This window comes from Ochotona curzoniae, unplaced genomic scaffold (assembly GCF_017591425.1).
Source record: "Ochotona curzoniae isolate NIBS_2020 unplaced genomic scaffold, NIBS_Ocur_1.0 scaffold_3835, whole genome shotgun sequence".
NCBI classification, from domain to species: Eukaryota; Metazoa; Chordata; class Mammalia; order Lagomorpha; family Ochotonidae; genus Ochotona; species Ochotona curzoniae.
The window spans coordinates 29,834,430-29,857,355 of NW_024467114.1; the positions used below are offsets into that span (position 1 = coordinate 29,834,430).

General features: G+C 46.4%; 1 protein-coding gene across 1 annotated transcript in view; it reads right to left on the reverse strand.

The window, feature by feature from the left end:
* Window positions 1–22,926, reverse strand: part of DNAH11 (dynein axonemal heavy chain 11) — a 271,297-nt gene that overhangs the window by 118,499 nt on the left and 129,872 nt on the right. Inside the window, exons 41-47 of the mRNA XM_040964541.1 lie at window positions 21,523–21,679; window positions 19,922–20,070; window positions 15,819–15,969; window positions 12,946–13,077; window positions 10,641–10,814; window positions 4,715–4,919; window positions 438–603 (exon numbers count right to left, since the gene is read on the reverse strand). Coding sequence (XP_040820475.1) covers window positions 438–603; window positions 4,715–4,919; window positions 10,641–10,814; window positions 12,946–13,077; window positions 15,819–15,969; window positions 19,922–20,070; window positions 21,523–21,679 — 1,134 coding nt within the window. The remainder of the gene's footprint in view (window positions 1–437; window positions 604–4,714; window positions 4,920–10,640; window positions 10,815–12,945; window positions 13,078–15,818; window positions 15,970–19,921; window positions 20,071–21,522; window positions 21,680–22,926) is intronic.

Below are 22,926 nucleotides of genomic sequence, written 5' to 3' on the forward strand. Positions count from 1 at the left end.
AGAAAAGTGGCAGAATTCCTAGGACGTCTGGATCTGGAGCAGGGTAGGCGAGAACCGTTGGTGCTGACTGGCTCCTGGGTGCCTCTGCTAGTTGCCAGCCACCGGCAGTCCTAGGGTTGGAGCCCTTGCTTGGTCAACAGCCAGGACGGCAGACGGCAGGGCCCGGAGAGGACCACCCTTTGCAGTAAGGTTAGGCTTCTTGCAAATAATGTCTAAGTGGGCTTCTTAATGGACATACTAGTCTTGGACTATCTTAGCCTTACCAAGCTACTTTTCAGTCCATCCTTCCCAAGGCACAAAGGAAAAACCATTTCTTTCCTGCAGATAAGACAGCTACAAGGTAAATCCAAAAGATATCACACAAACCCCCTGCTCAGAGGAATCTGAAACGTGTACAGCATCCCAGCGATGCTAAGACTCGGCTGCAGCAGGCTCACCAGTGCCCGTGGTCGATGTGCTGCTGTATCAGAGCGTGCGGCTGCACCGTGCCGTAGGCGTCCACTGCAGGCATGTTCAGATCATCGATAAAATAAACCAGTTTCTTATTTCCTCCTGGTCCGTAAGTCCGGCCAGCTTTTTTCTCCAGGGGTTTCTCAAGAATTCCTGAAATACACACATACAGGATAGAAGAATACAAACTCCCTGGGATGGGTGGGTGGGTTTTCTTTTTCTTTATCTTGCCATTTCTCTTTGTATCAGAGATGACCCCATTTCATTGCAGAGCTGACACCTGCCTCCCAGTGTGGCCAGTGCAAGCTCAACATGGTCTCTCAGCCCTGAATCCCCACCCTCGCCCCTCCACCTGGGCCCCCCAACGTGTGGAAGACATAAATGTGTGTAGACATCACCCCATGCACTGAAGCCACAATTCTTCATGTTTCTGTAACTTCCGACAAGAGACCAAATCCTGGGTATCCAGAGTGAGTACTAGGCCCAGAGGCTGAGACACCCCTGTTCCAAATGGCAGTGCCTGGGTTTGGTACTCAGCTCAGATTTCTGATGCCAGCTTCCTGCTGCCACAGACTCTGGGAGGGGTTTGGAGTGGGGGGGACAGCAGATGTTTCTGCCATCCTTGTGGGAGTCCTGGAATGAACCCTCAGCTCTCAGCTTCAACCTTGCTGTGGTGTTTAAAGAGGAGTGAACCGAGGGTGGAGGTGTGTTTGTGTTTTTCCTTCCCTCTGCCTTACCTTGCTTCTCTTCCCCTCCCCTTCCCTTCCTTCTCTTTTTACCTTTCCTTTTCCTTCCTCCCTCCATTTTTTCTTCTTTCCTTTCCCTCTCTCTCTTTTTTCGTTTCTCTCTCTCTCCGATAGTAAGGGAAAGAAAATCACAGGTGTAGAAAACCCAAAACAATGTGTGATGGAGATAGCATCTAATTACTTTTTAATGTCCCAGACATGCTATAAATATCTGGAAGCTGCAGAAATCAGTCATACTCATGGCCATATCCCCGATGGTGAGACATCAAGTAAGTAATTTGTTAGATGAATTAACGCACAAAGAAATATGTGTTGAATAATAAATATCTCATCCAGGAGGGGGCACACCCACAGTTCCCAATGCTTGCAGGACATCCCGTCCTACTGCTCCTGGCACCTGGCTGTCCAAACAACATCATGTTGGCTTCTTTCCCAACTCAGATGAACATCACCCCTTTCCTGCTCACAGCCCCCCTCTTGCCCTTGGCCTTCTGTGTTCCTGCTTAGGGGATTAACATGCGCCCTCTCCTCACACCCCCATCAGCCAGCCAGATGCATGTCTCATAGCAACCTGCCTCTCTCTTCAGGCACCCTGCCTGCCTGTAAATGATGCCTTGTGTCATTCCCTTATGTTCCACACTTGTACCCCACCTTATACAACCCTGTTCTGGGTATGTTAGATTACATACAGTTAGGAGGGATAAACAGTCTATTGCCTCCAGATTTCTCTTCCTTTCATGTCCTTGCAGTTCCTTGCTCCCCATCAATGCCTCAGAACATCCTATCAGATAAACCCATCATCATACACCTGCTACAGAAAGGAGGACAGACATTAGCCACTCCCTGCACAAAGGCGAGCGAGGCAAACTGATGAAGGAGAGCTCAGAAACATCATGATTAACTGAGCTAATAATGTCAATGAACAAGATGTGTTCTTAGTCCCCACTGATTCAGTTAAGTGTGGACGCACATGCAAGCACATGCACACACACAGGCACCAGCAGGAACTTCAGGAAATTCAAGGCCTTTTTAGTCAATGGACTTTGGAAGGGTTTCCTCAATCATGGAACAATGAATTCAACATCTCAGAACTATGGGCCACTTGGGCTCCACACTGGGGACTCTGGGATGACACTGAGTGGCTGCCTTACATCCTGGGTACTGATGCAGTTAGGGTGCTGGAAGCAGCCCTCTCTTATTCTCCCCTAACTTCTTCCAGACACAGCAAGAAAAAAAAAATGAAAACAATTGTCTCATTGACTTTCCCCTATTCCTCAACCGTTCCCACCCTAATCAGTGGTCCACACGGGCATCTGTCCTTCTCAACTATGTATATATCATCAAAAATAAAATTAAGGGCCTGGCGTGGTAGCTCCTGGCTTCAGCTCAGCTCAGCTCCAGCCACTGCAGCCACTTGCAGAGTGAACCATCGGACAGAAGATCTTCTTGTCTTTCCTCCTTTCTGTACATCTGACTTTCCAATAAAAATAAACAAATCTTTAAAAATGAAATCACTATTTGGGACATCAACAATTAGGTGACTTTAAAATGATGTCTTGAATTAATGTATTTAAATTTTATCTAAAAGGTAGAAAGATAAGGAAACAGAGTCTGAGAGGTCTTCCACCTGCTGGCTCACTCTCCAGATGTCCACAGCAACAGATGCCAGGGAGCAGGACCTCCATCTGTGCCTCCCACGTGCATGGGGAGATGCAGTTACTGGGCACCACACGCTGCCTCCCAGGGTAGGAATTATTAAGAAGTCAGAGTGCAGGGCCCGGCAGCATGGCCTAGCAACTAAAGTCTTTGCCTTGAACGTGCCAGGATCCCATATGGGCACCGGTTCTAATCCCGGCAGCTCCACTTCCCATCCAGCTCCCTGCTTGTGGCCTGGGAAAGCAGTAGAGGATGGCCCAAGGCTTTGGGACCCTACACCTGTGTGGGATACCCAGAAGAAGTTCCTGGATCCTGGCTTTGGATCGTCATAGCATTGGCCATTGCGCTCACTTGGGGAGTGAATCATTGGATGGAAGATCTTCCTCTCTGTCTCTCCTCCTCTCTGTATATCTTACTTTCCAATAAGTAAATAAATCTTTAAAGAAGTCAGAGTGCAAATGGAGGAACTGAGATTCAAACTGGCATTTGGCATTCTGATTTGCGATAAGTGGCAGCTTAACTACTGTGCCCCAAACCATCCCAACTCAACAACTTTGACAGGCATTAGTTGCACCCCACAATATACAATGGGTACCCCAACAGGACAGAGATGACTGGCCTCCCAAGCTCGCCTCCTTCTGCTTATCATTCCATTTCCCACGTTGGCCTCACTCGTCCTTCCAAACTCTGAGAAGTCCCCAGTCTGATTACATGTGGTATATTCACAATTTACAATCTGTTACCCCGATCCATTGTTTGAGAATTCCAAATTAATCTTACAGGGTTTTTTTTTTAGCAGTTTTAATTAACAACTCATGACTTATTTCATCAATAAAATTTTAATGAATTTTCACTGAAATCAATTCATGGCTTGAAAAAGCTAGCAGAATGCCCTTTCTTGTATACAACCTGATGTGTTTTAGGTGCCACAAAATTAATTAAAGGCAAGTGCACTAAAGGTAAACAATGAACACTGCCGCTATGGTTTGGATGTGGCGTGTTCCCCAAATGTCCACCTGTTGGAAACTTGGTCCCCAATGTGGTCTCCGAAGGGGTGGGCCTTGCGCACAGTGGCAAGCTCTCGGGGGCACTGCCCCCAGAAGGTATTCATGTTCATCTTGTACTCCTGTCTTGTACGCCTGAATCTCCCTGGCTCGCAGTCTGGTCATGTGATCAATCCTTGTAGCATGGAGTCCTGCTGTGACACCCATGCTCCCAGGAAATGACATAGCAGGGGAGCCCTCAGTGAGGGGCCAAGCGGATGGGGCTACCTGATCTTGCACATTCAGTCACCAAACTGCGAGCTACACATACTTCTTTTCTTTATAAAACGCTCAGCCTTGAGCGTTTTGGTATAGTCATAGGAAAAGAAGTCATCTCAACATTGTCAATTTTCACTGTTTTAACAATGAATAAATCCAAGAAAGAGGGCATCACCATAATGTCTAAACAAAGGATGCTGACCCAGGGTCACAAAAAGTAACACCTGGAACTACCAGATATCCAACTCTCAGGGGGAAGCATCAGGTTTCTGCACCCCATGTCCTCGCACAGGTGGCACAGGAGTCAGGACACTGCCTGGGATGCTGCCTGCAGTACCAGAATGCCTGGCCTCAGCCCCTGACTCGACTCTGCCGTCCAGCCCTTGACCAGGGTGCCCCCTGGGAAGCTGCCACCCACGTGAGTGTCCCAGATAGGCTTCCTGGCTCTTGCACTTGGTCTGGCACAGCCTTGGCTATTGCCATTTTGGCGCAGTAAATCCGCAGGGGATTTGGTCTTTCAAAGAAATGATTGAATGAATGAATGAATGAGCTGAGAAGACAACAGACGGGAAACAGGGGGACAACAGGGGGAAAGCTCACTCTGCAGCGCTGCGGACGTCGTGTAGTAATTGAGAGGTACGCGGGCCACGAGGTACTCCTCGGAGAGGCTTGCCAGAGTGTCACCCACAAACACCGTCTTCCCGGCTCCCGTACCACCGACCAGCATGAGTGGTTTCCCTTTCTCCAGCAGCAGTTCAACAAAATACCTAATCCGCGTCGTCTCTGGTGTGTGAACAAGAACTCTCTGGAAGAAAGAAAAGACAAGATGATGGTGGCTTTAGGTGGAACATTCTCAAATCCAGAGCACATGGTACTCCAACAGGGCCTTAGAAATGACAGCGTACATTTTAGAAACTAACTTCCTCCCTTCCACATGGGAGGAAGTTCCCTTCTTGACATACACTAAACACACCGCAGTAGCTTAAGCATGCTTAGGATCATGTCCACGAGGGAATGCTGGTTCTGGAATTTCCTTTGCATCCAGCAATTCTCTGATTAAAGGACAGATGCTTCCAGGCTATATTCAATAGTCCTAGGCTAGATTTTAATTAGATTCACTTCACATTTTATCTACTTTTTAGCCACTAGCTGTCATTCCTGCTTTTTATTGGGCTAACTGGTTTTTCTCTGGACACATTAATACCAACATCAAGTGTTGCCTGGAAGCTGGATATGGGACAGGTAGCACACGTGCCAAACACCTTGCATACGCTACATCATGAGATGCTCATGACAAACCCATGAGCAGAACTGGTTATTAGCTCCATTTTAGAGATGCTGAAACCAAAGCTTACAAGCACAAATACCTTGGCTAATAGATGCAGGCCCTTGGGTTCACAGCCAAGTTGGTCCAGAGCCTGAGCTCTGCCATAGCCACTGCACAGAGCACTTCCCATGACCCAAGCTTGGCAGCCACAAGGACTGGGTTTGAAGCCAATGCTGCCTGCTTTACTGTAACCGGCTCTTCTTGATTTGCTCAGGAGTTCTTGGTTTTAAAACTCAAAGCCCATAGGTGGGTAATGGGCAGAGCAGTTAAGAGGCCACTTGGGACAGCACGCCTGGGTTAAAGTTCCAGTTCTACTTCTGATTGCATCTCCCCGAGAGGAAGCAGGTGATGGTGGAGCTCTTGCCACCCATGCTCTGTTCCGAGCTCCCGGCCAAGCCCTTGTTGTGGATATTTGAAGAATGAACCAGTGGGTAGAAGATATCCTTCTTTCCCCTTTACTCACTGATTCTGTCTCAGTGCTTTTCAAAAATTAAAATTAGAAAATTTAAGATAATTACAAATTTCAAAAGCCAGTGTTCCAGACCTTCCATCAGTACCAGGCAAAGTAGAAGCGTTGGCCGCCTCATGCCTACTAAGAACTAACTGTGGACACATTTCTTAATCCATTTTTGCCTCTGGCTTTCCACATGTAAAAAGGAACTGGTTATGGCTGGCATAGTAGATCAGCAAGCTAATATTCCACCTGCAAGTGCCAGCATCCCTTTTGGCCACTGGTTTATGTCCTGGATGCTCCACTTCCAATCCTGTTCTCTGTGTATGGCTGGGAAAACAGCAGAGGATGGCCCAAGTAGTTGGGCCCCTACATCCATATGGGAGTCTGAGAAGAAGTTCCTAGTTCCCAACTTTGGATCAGCTCATCTCTGGTTGTTACGACCATATGGGGAGAGAATCAATGGATAAAGATGTGTCCTTCTGTCTCTTCTTCTCTCTGTAAATCTGCCTTTTAAATGAACTTTTGTTTTGAGAGGAGTTAGTTAATAGCCTACCTATGTCTTAAATGCTTCTGTAAGGATCAGCTATCCTCTACAAAGCAAGTAGAAATGGGCCTGGCCTATAAAAACAATGTAGTAGCACTATTTACTACTATTACCTTCTCACCATGGATCTCTTCTGATATGCCAAAAGCCTGGTAATCAAATGAGCACATTTGGAGTAACTATAAAGTAAGACTAAGCAGTACTCACGGGTTCCCTGTTAAACAGAACATATACAAAAACTTCAATAGGTTCACAGAAAGGTGTTTTGGGGACTGGCATTATGGCTTAGTGAGTAAAGCTGTCGCCTGCAATGCCAGCAATCCACACGGGCTCCAGTTTGAGTCCTTAGCTCTCTGCTAACATGCCTGGGAAAGTAGCAGAGGTACAGGTCCTTGGGCCCCAAGAGCCCTATGGGAAATCCAGAAGAGGCTCCTGGCTTCAGTCTGGCCCTGCACCATTTGGAGAGTGACTCAGTGAATGGAAGACCTCTTTTATTTCTGTCTTTCCTTCTTTAACTCAGCCTTTCAAATAAATAAAATGAATCATGAAAAGAATTATTTTGGCACAAAACATTTGGAAAACCACAGTTATTCTAATAATACAGATTTTCAACAAGCACTTTAAGGATCTCCCAATATGGATTTCAAATTATTTTTGCACAAAAATAAACTTATCTTTTAAACTCTATTTCCATGAAATGCCTGAAGAGCCCTTACATTATTAATAGGGTATATCAACCCGTGATAACAGCTTCTAGATGTACCATATTTTTAAGTTGTACTTACTCTCTTGATAGTCAGTATAAAACGGACAAAGAAAAATCTTCCCTTTTCTGGTTAACTCCTCCAATGGCCACAACGGCCACGGCTAAGCCAGGCTGTAATCAGAAATACTTGGTTCATCTTCTGCTGGCTTCCTTGGCACATTAGCAAGAAGTTGGATTGGAAGTGGAGTAGCTGGGACTTGAACTAATACCTGTATAGGATGCTGGTACCACAGGTAGCAGTTCTACCCACTACAGCATAATGCCAGCCCTGATCTTTCTTGTTTATTTATTTATTTATTCATTATTATTATTAGTTCTCAGCATCTTATCAGGTAGGTCCTATGGCCAGGCTGCTGACACCCACAATGACTAAAAAAATGAGACTTCCTTGCTCAAGTCACCACCTCTCCTCCCCCTAGCCATGAACTTAGGGGGCAGCTAAACCTGGTGCTTCAAGGGTGGAGGAACCGGGTGGGGTGGAGTGGGGTAGGGGATGGGGAATGGCTCATTCAAAGTAACCTCTTAGGGTCTGGGTGACAGGTGGTTTGTGAGCCAACTGGGAAGTTCACTGAAAAATCTGAAGCAGTTTCCTCATTGCAGTCATTCTGAAACCCTAAGAGATGGGGTATGGGGGAGAATAGCAAGGCCAATGTTGACCAGAGTAGGGCAGAAAGCAGAGCCTCAGACCCTTCAGTGAGCCCAAGCAATCCCAGAACCAATCTGCCTCACAGATCCCTGGCTTAGGGGTTGAGGAGTGGCCTCACTATTGGGCACTATGGGCTGCATAGGCCACCCCTTGAAGTTCATGGTGGAAGTTTTAACTCTCAGTGTCTCCGAGCTTGACCCAATTTACAAGTAGGGCTCTTGGAGACTGTAATTAGTTAAGATGAGAGTCCACAGGGATGTTACCCATTGACAAGGTTGTGTTCCTCCCCACCAAACTCAAGTGGGTGAGGCCTTCACCCCAGGACCTCAGTCAGCAACTGAACTTTGGAGGGCTGTGACTAAAGTTGGCCATTGGAGTGAGTCCTGAAGCACAGTGTTCGTTAAGAGGACACTGGTCCCCACGGGGAAAGAGATCAGGGAGGCAAAGGCACAAAGGCAAGCCGAAACGAAAGCTTGAAAATGGCAAGGAACATGGCTGCATTTTCTTCCAGTGCTTTGTGGAAGGTAGACTGTGAGTGACGACCCTGGGTATTTAACCAAGGAGATTTCTTGGCACAATGTTGAAGCAGAGGCCTGGTTATCCATTACTACAACTACCATGAAAGAGAAGAGGGGTGAAGTTATTTAGCTCAAAGGGATCAGAATGAGGATCTGCAATTTATCAGCCTATATATATATACATATATATATATATAGGCTGATATATATATATATCATATATATATCATATATATATATCATATATATCATATATATATATAGGCTGATATATATATATATCATATTTTTTCATATATATATATGAAAAAATAAAGAGGAGGGAGAAGGGGTATTCTAGAGATAACACCAAGATGTGGCCAGAAACATTACACTATGAAGAAATAACAGGCGTAGCTCTCAGACGTCATTAGTCATCTCAGCAGAAGCCAGGAAGAGAGATGGAGCTACCCCTGCAGGAACACTGCCAGCTTGGGTGATAGCAGGTGGAGACAGGACCACGGTAAGGAAGACAGGAGTCTATGGGAGCAGACACTTGCAGCTCATCAAGACGCAAAATGCTTTATCCTTCAAGCAAAGGACAAATGACTGCAAAGACAATTTAGAGTGGCAGAGCTGTTCCCATTGGCAATACCGACCCAGAGTGCCCAAGGCTCCGAGGGCAACACAACCGTCCCAGTGGGTTAAGGCAGTGAGGACCCAAGGAAGAGAGGATTCAGCCAGAGGGGCCTACTCTCAGGTCTTAAACAGTCTTCCCTGTTTGGCATTTGCAATCCCTTCTTTCCTCCTGAATCGCCTTGTTGGGAAGGAAAAGAGTCTACTCCATGTGCTTTTTTGAGTGTATTTTGCAAATCAGATCACCTCTCTTGGTTTATGGACTCAGAGTGAACAATGAATTTTACCCCAGGACAAAATCTTCCAACCTCAATTCTCTCCTACACTTGACTTGGAAAATACTCAACTGAGAATTGGAACTTAGGGCTGATGTTGGACTAGGGTAAGACTTTTGGGCTGCTGGGTTTGGAGTGAACCTATTTTACCTATTAGAAGAACACAATCTGGGGGTCCAGAGGTCGGATTGTTAGGGTGATAAGTTGCGTCTTCCCACTCCAGTGCTAGTTGTTGAATTCCTGACCCGTGGTATCTGATGATGTGACTGTGTTTGAAGATGGGGCCTGAAAAGGGTTGCTGCAGTTAAACGAAGACCTTTTGATTGGTCCCCAACCCAGTGTAAGTGGTGTTCTTATGAGAAGGGGAGATTTGGACTTGCAGGGAAGTAAGCCATATGCTGAGGAGAGGCACCCTAGAAGAAATGAAATCTGCTAACTTGTACCTCTGGCCTCCAAAACACAGCGAGGGCTTGCTATGGTCAATTTAGAGTGCACACACAAGGAGATAAGACCCCTAATCTACCACAGCTGATGTCTTTGCAATGAGAACATGCCCAATAACACAGACACAGTGCAGGTGAGCACTGGAGTTAAGTTGCTTCGAGGCTCAGGATACCAAGATGGCTGGTGAACCAAGCAGAATCTAGGAAAGAGGGCCTCCCAGCCTCCCCAAGTGGCTGCCTTGAATGTGAACCTGTGTCCTCCAGAGCAGGACACCAACAGGTTTCTACTGTGCCAGCTGCCCAGTTTGTGGCCCTCCTTTGGGCCACAAGGGAAAGGCATGGGTGTGGTCTTCTGCCATTTGCCTCTCACTGGCACGTAGAAATCACACAGTTCCATTCATATAATCCGAGTTGATCCGATAAGTTTTATAGTGAACTGGAGAAAGTACGATTTCCAACAAGACATCAAATGAGAAGAACAGATGAAGATGATAGAGAACAGTGGTCAAAGAATCACTCAACCTTGGAAAAGAGCAGCTGGACAATCGATAAAGAGAAATAACGGAGCAGACAGACAGACATTCATTTGATTGTCAGTGGTCTAGGGATATGGCAACACATGGGTTGAGGAAACGAAATGTTCATTTCGTGGAGGAGGGGAGATGTGTAACATGCTGGCTAGGAAACTTACAACGCAATAGCAATACATCTCCATCGTTCACAAAATTCATGAAGTATCTAGAAAAAATCTAGAGAGACCTATTATTATTGAATTCAATTTTAAGATTTTTTAAAAACAAAGATTGCAGAAATACATCTCATGAAGCATTCCTACAGTTGAGAGCCTTCTTGCATGGTGAAAAATGCTACATACTGAGCACAGCCACACAAGACCTCATGACCTATCTGGAGAGAAACAATGACTCCCACATGCCCACCTGAAGGGGTAGCTCCGCATCCATGGTAAACTGTGGGATCTTGTCTGCCCACGGCAAGAATTTCTTAGTTTTGTGGTCCAGATAATAGTCGAAGATCGTTCCTTGTGATGGAAACTTCACAGCTTTCATCTCTTTATGCCACCATCGACTGAAGTCACCTTGGTGATCAGAAAGCTAAGGAGACGAGAGAAACACTCATGGTGGACCTCAAGGCCGTTCTGCAGCCCCTCCAAGCCCTGCATGACACATGGCATCCACAAACACTCAGGGAAGGTCCTGATGACAGAGAATGCCTCTGCCCCTCCCCTCCGCCACCCCAGATGCAGCAAGCACCTGACCCTGAAAAGCCAAGAACTAGAAAGCAACTACAGTTCCAACAGAGCGTTGATCCCCAAACTCCCAGAGGGTCAACAATGAATGGCCTCATGTCAACGGCTGGTGGGTTAAAGATAGAAGGTGGATCTAACCGTGGGGTCTGAAAGTTGGATCTAAGTCCCCAGAGGTTTGCACAAGAGGGTGGGTCGCATAAAGCTCACCAGGCTTCCTGCCTGCTCCCTGCACCACCCTATGATGGTTCCTCCACATCTGCTCTGCCACTGTCTGCCTCGCCCGCTGTCACCCAGAAGAGAATATGTGAACTTGAACTGTGAACCTCCAAACCGTCAGCCAAAGTGAGCTCTCAGGAAATGCCTCTCAGGAATTGCAAGGAAAGTTAACAGCAAGCACAAGCGTTACAGATACCACAGTGTTCTGCCAGGGGGGTCCTTGTCTGGTCCAATGAGATACAGACGGAGAAGAATGAAGTGCCCGCTCCAGAGCAAAGCAGAGTTAGACGGTGCTTGTCTATTCCTGGGTTATCCATCCAACAGTCAGAGAGCATGTGCATGACTGTGCCAGGCACATCAGTCACCCAGTGCACCCCAAGGCTATGATGAGAATGATGACAACTCATAATTAGGAAGAGTATATGAAAAAAAGTGGCCAGTAACATCCATCTTCTGGCTGAAGCAACCAGGCAGAAGGCCGCGGGATCTGGAGATGGGAAAGAGCAGGAGGAGCTGCAAGACCTCTGTGGCCTGCAAGCTCCTCGGCTTTACAAACACATCCCTGGAAAAAGGAGAAAGCCCATGAGAAACAAAAACAAACTCTAGTGTTGTGGGGGGGGGGCGGCGGAGAGGTAGAAGAAGGGGTCTCTAACTGCCTGCAGGAGCCTTGGAGAAAACCACAGGAAGTTACTTGGCACTGACACTTGACCTTCAGGGGAAACAATATTAGCTGCTCTGCTTTAGAAAGCACTTGGAGATCACAGGAGGGAATCTGGCTTCTGAGAGGGACTGAAATCCAATCTGCGAGCTGAGTTTATTTATAGACAGGAGCAACGGCTGCCCAGGGACAAGAAGCCAAACAGGCCCACGGGTTATTGCGATTATTTATTTAAGAATCCTCAGCGAGGAAACGGACAGAAACCTGAGTTGGGCTGCCGATGGCAATTGGCTGTTTGATCTAGAATGACTCAGGAAGTCTGAAAAACGTGGGCATCTATTTTTAACAGAAAAGTTCAGGAGCATCTGTAGATGCACCCTGACCACATGTGGTTTAGGGTGCCACGGTGGGTATAGTCTTGGCACAGAGCAACTTGGTGGGAATCCTGGAGTTGCCACATCACATGCGCACAGCTTATGCCAAGTTAGATTGCTCCTTTGGGCTTTTCTTTATCTGTCTGATAAAGACACTCTGGAGAATGACTGTGAAGATCCCATGAGAAAAATCTAGGCGGCACGCTGGAAATTCCATCTGCCAACTTCCGAACTTGAAGGAATAGCCCAAGGCGACTGCCACTCCTGTAAGGCCGTAGGAGGGGGACAAACTGGTGGCTACTGTAATAGGCAAAACTGACAGATGTAAGATGGTGGGGGGACAGAGGTAAGGCTGATGGTCCTGGGTTTTTTTTAACTGGAACACTTGGGTAGAACATGTTGTGGAAGAAATAAAGAGAGGAAACGTAGCCGTGGGGCAGAAAGGGTCTGCCTCCTGCAGCTTAACTGTCACAGGCCTGTAGGCCAGCACCCTGCCTGAGTGCTTCCCGCACAGCTGGAAACCCGGGGCTGCTGGACCAGTAGGAGCCAGCCAGGCTGAGGTTGATGACCACCACTCTGGCTGGGGTTGCCCACAGGGCACATCTGTTCAAGAAGGAAGAGAACACACCACACAGACTCTGGGTAAGGATCACACAGAGGTGGGGCTCCCATCCTAGCATCCCGTTCCTGCAAACACCATGCAGCCTGCAACCCATTTCCCAACGCACCTGATCTTTAGGCAGGGCACCCCCGAATGCCCAAATACAAGCAAAGACAAAGTAGACCTCATACACTTCTTTCGGGCTGTCGGGAGGCACGTTTTCGGACGTCAGCAAACACTCCAAAAGAGCACAAATGGTCTGGAAAAATAAAAAGCCAAAGACTGTTTGGAGTAGAATTAAAAAAAAAAATAGTTGAAGAAAGTTTGAAGGACTTTGTAAAAGCCTCGCTTTACCCTTAGGGACCTATGTAAGTTTTTCCACCTTGCCGATGTGCTGCTATATTAAGAAGGACACTAATAGCTGCTATGTGTGTCCAGGCAGGAAATTTGAGGCATTGCTAATCAAAGTGATCTTTTAACAGCCAACAATTTATAAAGCTACTGTTTTTTTCTTTTTGCAATAATCCAGTTTGAAACTACTGTATAAGCCAGAAGCATAACAAGAAATATAAATAAATATGTAATGAATATTCACTTGTCTATAAACAGGACTGTGTTTAACTGGTCTTTTCCCATTGGGTGTTGGGTGCCCCACTCCTGCTCAGGACCTAGGTGGCCATCTCTCCCACCTGTTGTCAGTCATTCAGAAAGCTGGGCTGGCTGCCTTGGCTTGGGGCATTTTGGAGGCCCTTGAAGCAATGCCACTGCGCAATCTGATCTTCCTGTATTCCAGGAAGCCAGCATTTTGCACTGTTAGTCCTGGACACAGCCCAAAGTCCAGGGAAATTATGGCTACAAAGGCCTTTAACACAGGAAGTAATGACCAGTCATGAGCATGCAAGCGGTAATCCATCAAATTCAGTATTAAATTGAGTGCCTTCCTTTCTAGCCACGAACAATGCAGAAACATTTTTTATTTGACTAGTTGAGCACTTTTTACACTTTCAAAGTCACATTTCCTCATTTGAAATCATCACTCAACAGAATAAGTCTAATTTGTTATCATGAAAAAATAGTGCAGGGGCTGGTGCTGTGGCACAGTATCATAAGCCACTGCCTGCAATGCCAATATGCCATGTTGGACCATCCTGGTTTGAGTCCTGGCTGCTTCACTTCAGATTCAGCTCCCCCACTAACATGCCTGGGAATCCAATAGCAGAAGGCCCAAGTGCATGGGCTCCTGCCACCTGGAGAAGACCAAGATGGAGTTCCAGGCTTCCAGCTTGGGCCTGGCCCAGTGCTGATAGAAGATCTGTCACTGCGGGGAAAATCTCTCTATCCTTCTCTGTAAATATGCCTTTCAAATAAAGATAAATAAAGCTCTCTTTAAAAAAAAAACAACTAAACATCTCATAGATTGGACAAGAAAGCACGTTAATTTCTTAAGATGGCCACTTGAAGTCATTGTCATGCTCCTTTGAGTCTCAAATGTCTGCACCTAGGAGCAAGGTCAGAAAGGAAAGACTTCACAGAACAGCAGCTTCCCAGGAGTTAAGGGTTAGCTGCCATTTGACGAAACAGGAAGTCAGAGCAAAGGAGGGTCCTATTAGTGCCTACTGACCTATTTTCACACTACTCCTGAATGAAAAAGTTCACACCACAGAGACTCACACAAATACCCAAGTCAACTTGAGAATCAACACGACCGTGCTCTTTGCAAGTATTGCACTAGAGGAAGTCTAATTAGGCTAACTGCATAATTAATTCATTATGAATAAATTCAGACCTGCTTTCAGAAATAAATTATACCTTGGATAATTGCTGTTAAAGATTATCGTTTATTTAATTGGTGTGTGAATGATCCAAAAACGTTTTCTCCTCTTATTATGCCTGCATTTCTAATTTACCATCAAAACAGATTTGGTAACACAGAAACTTAATGGTAGTTACGGACTTGGGAACCAATTCTGGTTCTCAGAGGACATGAATAGAAGGGTTTTACTTGGAAACTTTTTGAGGAGTTTTGGATTTAGAAAGGCTAAAGATGGTTTTTTGCTTGCTGAGTGTAAAATCACACCCTCTACTTCCCTGGGCGTGCAGTCTTTCATCTGATTCCATGGCCATGTGTCACATTTGCCTTTCACTCTTAAAAAAAAAAATCACTTGTTTTGTTGAAAAGCAGAAGGGCATAGAGAGTTCCCTCATCTGTGGTTCACTCCCTAATTGCCTACTCATGGTTGGGGCTGAGTCAGCCATGCGTGGCAGGGTTTCAAGTATTTGATCGAGCCATTTTCTGCCACACAGGTGCGCCACCACGGGAAGATGCACTCAGAAGCAGAGCCCAGACTTGAACTTGGGCACTCATAGAATCTGGGTGGTCCAGGGGGTAGCCTTACCACTGCTCCCAGTGCTTCCCTTTGGCCTTCACTCTGCCAAGCTATTACACCACAAGGATCCCTGGATTGATGGGAACGCATTGCCTAGGTTGTGAATCTATCCAGAACATTTTGGAGAGCAGAGGGCCTGAAGGTGCCGGCCCCTACGTGGTAGAGTTTGGGAGTTTTCTCTTACTCCCAAGCTGGCATCTTTCATGGTACAGATTAGCTTTAGTCACAGATGGTAAGGAGCAATTTCTCTGGGCAAAGCATTTAGGAGATAGAAATATAAATAAGGCTGTTGCAGCTTCGTTTTCCTAACCCGGTTCAAATATCCTCAGGGGGAGAGGAGTAGGGCGGACACAAGAAGTCAACCCACATGCATTTAGCACTTGCAAATGCACACCAGCTGGAAGCCTCACACACCTCTGGGGATACAAAAGTGAGGAAGACTTGGCCTCAGCCTTCCTTCAGTAGACAGAAACACAGCCCACAATCCCAGACGGCAAAGCATGTCAAACTGTGTTCCAGGGATACTGTAAAATATCTCTGGGACCATGGGGAGGAGCCACTTAAAGATTCTAGAACTTTCAGAGCTTGAGTAAGGCACAAAATCACAACCAACCTGTACCAGGCTATTCTCTGGAATGGAGGTGATGGTTTTAAAGCTTGTTCTCAGCTTTTCCAAGCACGCGGGGACGTATTTATCAAAAAGAATAGTCAAATTGGCCTTCTCAGAGCGATGTCGCCTTCGGTCAATCCAACTGGCCACGAACCTGAAAAGGAACTCAGAAAAGATTTGGTTGAACAGGGTGGGCTGCAATGGTGGGATTTCCCAGATCAAAATCTTCCTCCCCCCCCCCCGCCCGCCCCCACACAGCATGCTGCCACTGCTTCAGCCAACTGATTCCGAGCAAGGTCATTCTGTTGCTTGCATTGCAAACATTTGCAAAAAAAAAAAAAGTCCTTTAAAAACTTGTTTGAATGGCTATTTTTTTTTACATTAATAAAAAGAATGTTAAAGAGACGCCTAACAGCTCCTGGAAGGCCAACATAATAGAGCTTAAATAGGCCATTATGGAGCATTTAGAAGTCAGTGCACTGTGTCATTTCCTAGAGCATGGAGCTACTTGCATGTGGCGGTCTTATTGATGAAAACTGTGTGGGGTTTTGATTGATTTATTGTGCCATCAATTATTCAGTAGCAAGAAATCAGTCGCACAGAAGAAGGTGCAAATTCCATAAGGCTGTATCCAAGCCCTTCCGAGCCTACCAGACTGCAAGAGGCCCCAGCCGAGAGCCTATCCCATATTTCTAATAAGTATCCCGTATTTCTAATAAGTGGGATCCTGGGGTTGAACACAAGCACACAGGTGGATCTGAAGCTTATACAGTAAAGTCAAGTTGATGCATTGAGTAACCCAAGGAAACAGGCTGTCAACATGGTGCAGCATGGCCCAGCAGCCTCTACAGCAGTCTCTGGGACGAAGCTGTGCATGTGTTATGTGGGAAAATCACCCCCTCGGCAAGTTAGCCTTAGATAGGAAGCACGGCAAATAAATACTCTTGGCATGTAGCAAAAAAGCAATTTGACTAGAGACCAATTAGCTAGACTTTCTGTTTAAAGAGACTTATTTATGTAAAAAGTGATGTTATAAAGATAGGCAAGAAAGAGGCAGAAATCTTCTATCTACTGGTTCACTCCCCAAATGGCTATAGCAGCCAGGGACTATGCCAGCTTGAAGCCAAAAACCCTGCATTTCTTCCAGGTCTCCTATGTGAGTGCAGGGGACCATGCACATGTGAGCCATCTTTTGCTTCTTTCCTGGGTACATTATTAGGGACCTGGACTAGAAGTGGAGCAGCCAGGACTCGAACTGTGCCCATTGGGCTGCTAACTTAGCCCGCCACTCTACATCATAGCCCCTATTGACTGATTGAGAAGTAGAAAGCTATTACCCACTGATTGACTTTTCAAACATCTGCAGCAGCTGATACAGAGCCAGAAGCTGGGATCATAACTAGGCTTCCTATGTGGGTGGCAGAGACTCAACCAGTTGTGCCTTCACCATCACCTCCCATGCTCCTACATTCACAGGAAGCTGGAATCTGGAGCTGGAGCAGGGGCTGGACCTTCAGAGATTCAGCAAGCTCATCTCAATGGGCACCTGGGCTGCTTCAGCAATGCCAGTCTCTCTACCTTGCTTTAAACAAGTTAGAACTCACATTTGGAGTGTCAGAAGAAATAAGGGCCAACATAAGGACCTCAAAAGGCACCTATGTACTTTCTTGAAGCTTCACAGGGGGCATTTATTGGTCAACTACATCACACCATGGCTAGACTGAGAACATGTCAGCTGGCAAAAGTGCTTCTGGTACCAAAGAAACAGACCACAGCGGAAGACCAGAGCCACCCCACAGAGCATTTTCAAGTTGGAGAGGCAGTGGGCACTGAAGAACAATGAAAAGCAGGTCTCATAGAAGATGACAAGGGCATAAGGGCCATACCTGCCCCTTGGCTGCTGATCTGCCGGCACCTCAGCTCCCAGAAATGTGATCTTTAGTCCTGAGCTATGGCGGAGCTGAAGCAAGGGTGGGGATGCCCAGAGAGATTCAAGTCTAAGGTCAGAATATGTGGGTCTGCCTGTCAGTTCCATCTTGAGAAACACCGCCATCTGGATGTTGCCCTGTAGGCTGGACGTCAGACCTCACCTGCTCTCTCCCTCCCACTCCACTTGGGGCTCCGGATTATCCAAATCAAGCAGAAGCTAGGAGGGCCAGCAGCCCTCTGCTGTGGAGCAGGCAGGAACAATGTCCCTGGGGACCAAGGGGCTGAAGGGAAGAATGCATCAGGCACAAGTGCAAGTTCACCTGCAGGGCTGAGGTCCCTGTTGTTCTGGGTGAGGATGCTGGCCTCAAGTGTCCATCAGCAGAAGTACCGCGATGTGCAGGAATGTGGAGGATGGGCACGTAGGTAGACAAGGTACCCATCCTCCACATCCCTGCTCGAGGATGGCATATGCCATCATCTGACTTCTTTGTAAGAGGGCCACAAAGTGCTCATTTATTCCTTCACTGCACATATACAAAGTTCTTAACATAGTCAAGGTGTGTGAACAGCCAAGTAAGTCAAAGTGAAAAAGGCTCCCGGGTGCTAACTTAATTACCTTTAAGTTAGCCCGAGGAGCCTGGAGTTTCACTGCCAATGTCTTCTTCAGACGATCATAGCAATATTTAGCTGACTTCTTTGTAGGGGTTTTATTTACTTATTTTTATTTGAAAGGCAGAGGGGCAAAAAGATGGCGGGGCGGGGGGAATGGGAAGCAGAGAGAGACAAAGGTCACTTTTTGCTTCCACAAATACAACAGCCAGAGTCAGACCAGGCTGAAGCAGAGCCTGCAACGGCATCCCAGTGTCCCAATTGGACAGCAAGGGGTAAAGACAGACTCAGCCCCTGCCATCTCCCCACATGCCCATAAGAAGGAACAGAGCCAGGCCTGAAATCCAGCATGCAGATATCCGAGGTAGAGGCTTCACTGCTGTGCCATAATACCCATCCCAGATATTTTGTTTCTTAAAACTAAGAAGAAATCTGGGCCCGGCGCGGTGGCGCAGTGGTTAAGGTCCTCGCCTTGCACGCCCAGGATCCCATATAGGCACCGGTTCTAATCCCGGCAGCCCCGCTTCCCTTCCAGCTCCCTGCCTGTGGCCCGGGAAGGCAGTAGAGGATGGCCCAAAGCTTTGGGACCCTGCACCCGCGTGGGAGACCCGGAAGAGGCTCCTGGCTTCAGATCGGCATAGCATTGGCCGTTGCACTCACTTGGGGAGTGAATCATCGGACGGAAGATCTTCCTCTCTGTCTCTCCTCTCTGTATATCTGCCTTTCAAAAAAAAATAATAAAAATAAAGAAAAAAATACTAAGAAGAAATCTGATTTTTAAAAAATGTGCAAAGGACATAGACGGGCATTTTCCTAAAAATGATATATATATAAATGTCCAGCAAGAACATGAGAGGATGCTAAACATGAATACTTCTTGGACAAATACAAATGAAAGGCAGAGAGAGCTGACATTCCCTCAGCCCCCAACAAGGCTGCAATTGAAAAAGAACAAGATACAAAGCTGGTGAGGCAGTGGATAACCCAGATCCCTGGCTGTGCTGCTGGCGACAACAGAGCAGTGCAGTCATTCTGTAAACCAGCAAGGCACTTCCCTGAAAAGAATTAAAAAAAAAAAAAAGAATAAAATTAACATGTAAATCCGGAAACTCCACTTCTGGGTGTGTGTCCCAAAGAACTGAAACCAGAGGCCCAAAGCACAATTTGTGTGCCCAGGGTCACAGCAGTGTTCCTTCCAATAGCCAAAAGGTGGAAGCAACCGAGTGTCCAACGCTAGATGACGAGAAAGACAAAATGCAGACAACACTCCCTGAGGAATAGGATTCTACTGTGACATGGAAAGAAGCTTTGCAATGAGTTACAACATAAAAAAGGCTGCAAAGATGTTATGCCAAGTGCATGACGCCCATCACGCATGGAGAAACATGTAGGACTACATGGAAGAGGGCTCCAGGTAGTCAAGTTCACTGAGATGGTACTTCATATCACTGAATGGCATACTTAGAAATGGCAAAAAAAGACACATTTTACACTATAGTTTACAAGGATAAACAAAGAGAGAAGGGGATGTAGGAGAGTGAGGGAGGCAGCATAACAGAAATACTCACGGGCTCCACCCCAGATCCTGCGGGTTCACATACAGGATCCCAGCTCTGGACACTGTCGCAGGGGTGGCCATCCCGAGGTGATGGATCTCAAACACAAGTCTCATGGAAGGCGTCAGGGCCACCCGCTCATTGCTGGCCAGGGTCAGCACCTGCAATGAGCAGCCAGGCGGTAACTAGAACTCCAGTGTACCAGGGAGAATAGACAAATCCCTCGCCCTCTCCCAAGTGCCAGACACGACGAGCTCATGGTCTCAGGTTAGCAACTGTCTGAACAGTTCAAGTCCATCTCTGAGAACTTGTCTGACCCTGAGGATGCCTCATGTACAAGTACTAATATGCCACACTAGGCCCACAGATAAGTACACTTACTGCCAGACATTGGTAATGTAAATGAAATAAAAAAAAAAAAACCAAAAAACTGCCTTCCTGAATACTAACCTTTTTCAGCACTGTGAAAATAACAAAACAAAATACAAGACACTTAAGAATTTAAGACACTTAAAATTTAAGTATAGAAAAAAGACCTGAAACCCCCCCCCCCACACACACACATACACTCATACATTTTCCTTAGAATTGGGAAATGCCACACGTACCAACTCCCCTACAGGAATTTGTGCAAGTGCAAAGAGCTTGGACCTAGATTTTCTGAAAAACCAGCTCTTAACTTAGAAAACAGACCCTCCTGCTAATGTCAGAGCATTGCTAGCTCTGTTTTAGGGTAAGGGTAGGTACTGATTTCTCAGTCCTTTAATCCCAAGAAGGGACCTTGTGCGTTTTCAGTGTTATTTCCACACATGTGCATCACAACCTTTTGTCTTTACTGAGAATATAGACCAACAACATCAAAACATTTAGACTCAGTGTGTGGCCATACAAACCAGTTAGTGTCAATATCTACATTTCACCAATGCTCCTATGGCACAAGCTCATTATTTTATTATTTTATTTCCTTAATTAAAGAAGACATAAGATACAACAATATATGCCTAGCTCTGAGGAAATGAGAATCTCTATACAGAAATTCTTGGATATGTATCAAATTCTTATTAAAGGTGGTCTTTTTTTTTAAAGATTTATTTTTTTATTATTTTTGCATTGGAAAGGCGGATATACAGAGAGGAGAGACAGAGAGGAAGATCCTCCGTCCGATGATTCACTCCCCAAGTGAGCCGCAACGGGCCGATACTATGCCGATCCAAAGCCAGGAGCCTCTTCCGGGTCTCCCACGCGGGTGCAGGTTCCCAAAGCTTTGGGCCATCCTCGACTGCCTTCCCAGGCCACAGGCAGGGAGCTGGAAGGGAAGCGGGGCTGCCGGGATTAGAACCGGCGCCCATATGGGATCCTGGGCGTGCAAGGAGAGGACCCTTAACCACCTGAGCCACCGCGCCGGGCCCTAAAGGTGGTTTTTATAGGGATTTATTCCCTTAGGTGCTTCAATAAAGAAATTGAGCACATCATCCAGATAATGTGATTTATCAAACTAGGAATATATTTATATAACTAATAGTAGGCTAATGAGGAAAAACTAGCATTGACATGAGCAAATGGAAGGGATTCCAGCATCCTCACACATTCCAGGTGCAGCCTTAGGGTCTAACCTTGTTATCATCCATGACAGTATTTAGAGACTCAATCCACAGAGGGTCAATGTCTCCATCCAAGACAATCCATTTAGGCCCATCATGCATCATGTTTGCTTGTTCTCGCAGAATGGAGGAGAAGAGACCTAAAAAATAGGAAATCAGCAATCCCAATCTATAGTCAAGTTGAGTGCTGTTTATTTCTAAAATAATTCAGTACACTGAGAAGAAAAGGATCTTCCCGGAAGGGACTGACAGAAGGCAGTACCAGGAAAAAGCAAAAGTCATACTAAATGAAGGCCTACCCTTTTTCACGCACACACATTCAGCAGACCCATGCTAGAACGCATGCTAGCTTCTTCCACCACCTCCCATTTTGTTGTGGCATCCAAGGGCACATAATCCTAACGCAAAACCATGCTGAAATACAAAACCTCCCTAAGAAATGGACCACAGACATGCTATTACATTTTCACTACTTAACCACACGTATGCCTTGTTGCCACCAAGAGCTATCAGTACTCTGTGTTCCATGGAGGACTTGATTAACGACTAACTATTCAAACTCAAGGGCACAACTGCAGGCTGAATGAAACCACTTCAGTGCGGGCACGTGGGGGTGTTTCTTCTACAAGGTACGTAGCCATTTCCACTATGATTTACGAAGAAGCTAATGACCTTTGCTTCCAGTGACACCATTAACACATACCTTACTACCTTCCTTCATAGAAAGAGAGAGGTGGGCTGAGAGAATGAAAATTGCTCCAGGGATAAAAGGAAGAGCACACGCAAGATAATAGGATGCAACCCATGGAAAGGTGTCTTTTCCAATGCCACCTCTGAGCAGACACTTAAGTGACAGAAAGGGAGCAGCCAAGCAGGCATCCTGAGGAAGGGCATCAGGTGCCACAACCCTCTGATGGGAAGAGGCTTGGCTCATTCAAGTAGCACCAGGGATAAGCGGCTCACAAGAAGCGATGCTCAGGGGGCATGGACCACAATTAGGGATGAGAGGGGACACAATCACGATCTGGAGGGCCATGGAAAAAGGTTGGGCTCTGAGGTTGACCAGAACCTACTGGAAGCCAAAAGCAGAATAGTAACATGCATGTTGTAGGGCAAATGAACAGTAGGGGACCAGTTAAGGGAGATGACTGCAAGGTGCAGGTTGGAAGTGACAGTGGCATAGACTAACCTAGGTGAGAGGTACTGAAATTCAATCTGTGTCAAGGCCCAAGTCCTTGGGGATTTGCTCTGAGGGTAAATGGAGCATGTGGGAAGGATGGAGGTGACATCAAAATTAGGGCACTGACAGCAGTGCCAAGTCACAATAGATATTTGAGGGTTCTCCCCAACAGACTTTTGTCCCTGGCACCTGGGACAATGTTTGCCCAGACATCCATCAGGGTCTTATATCGGGCA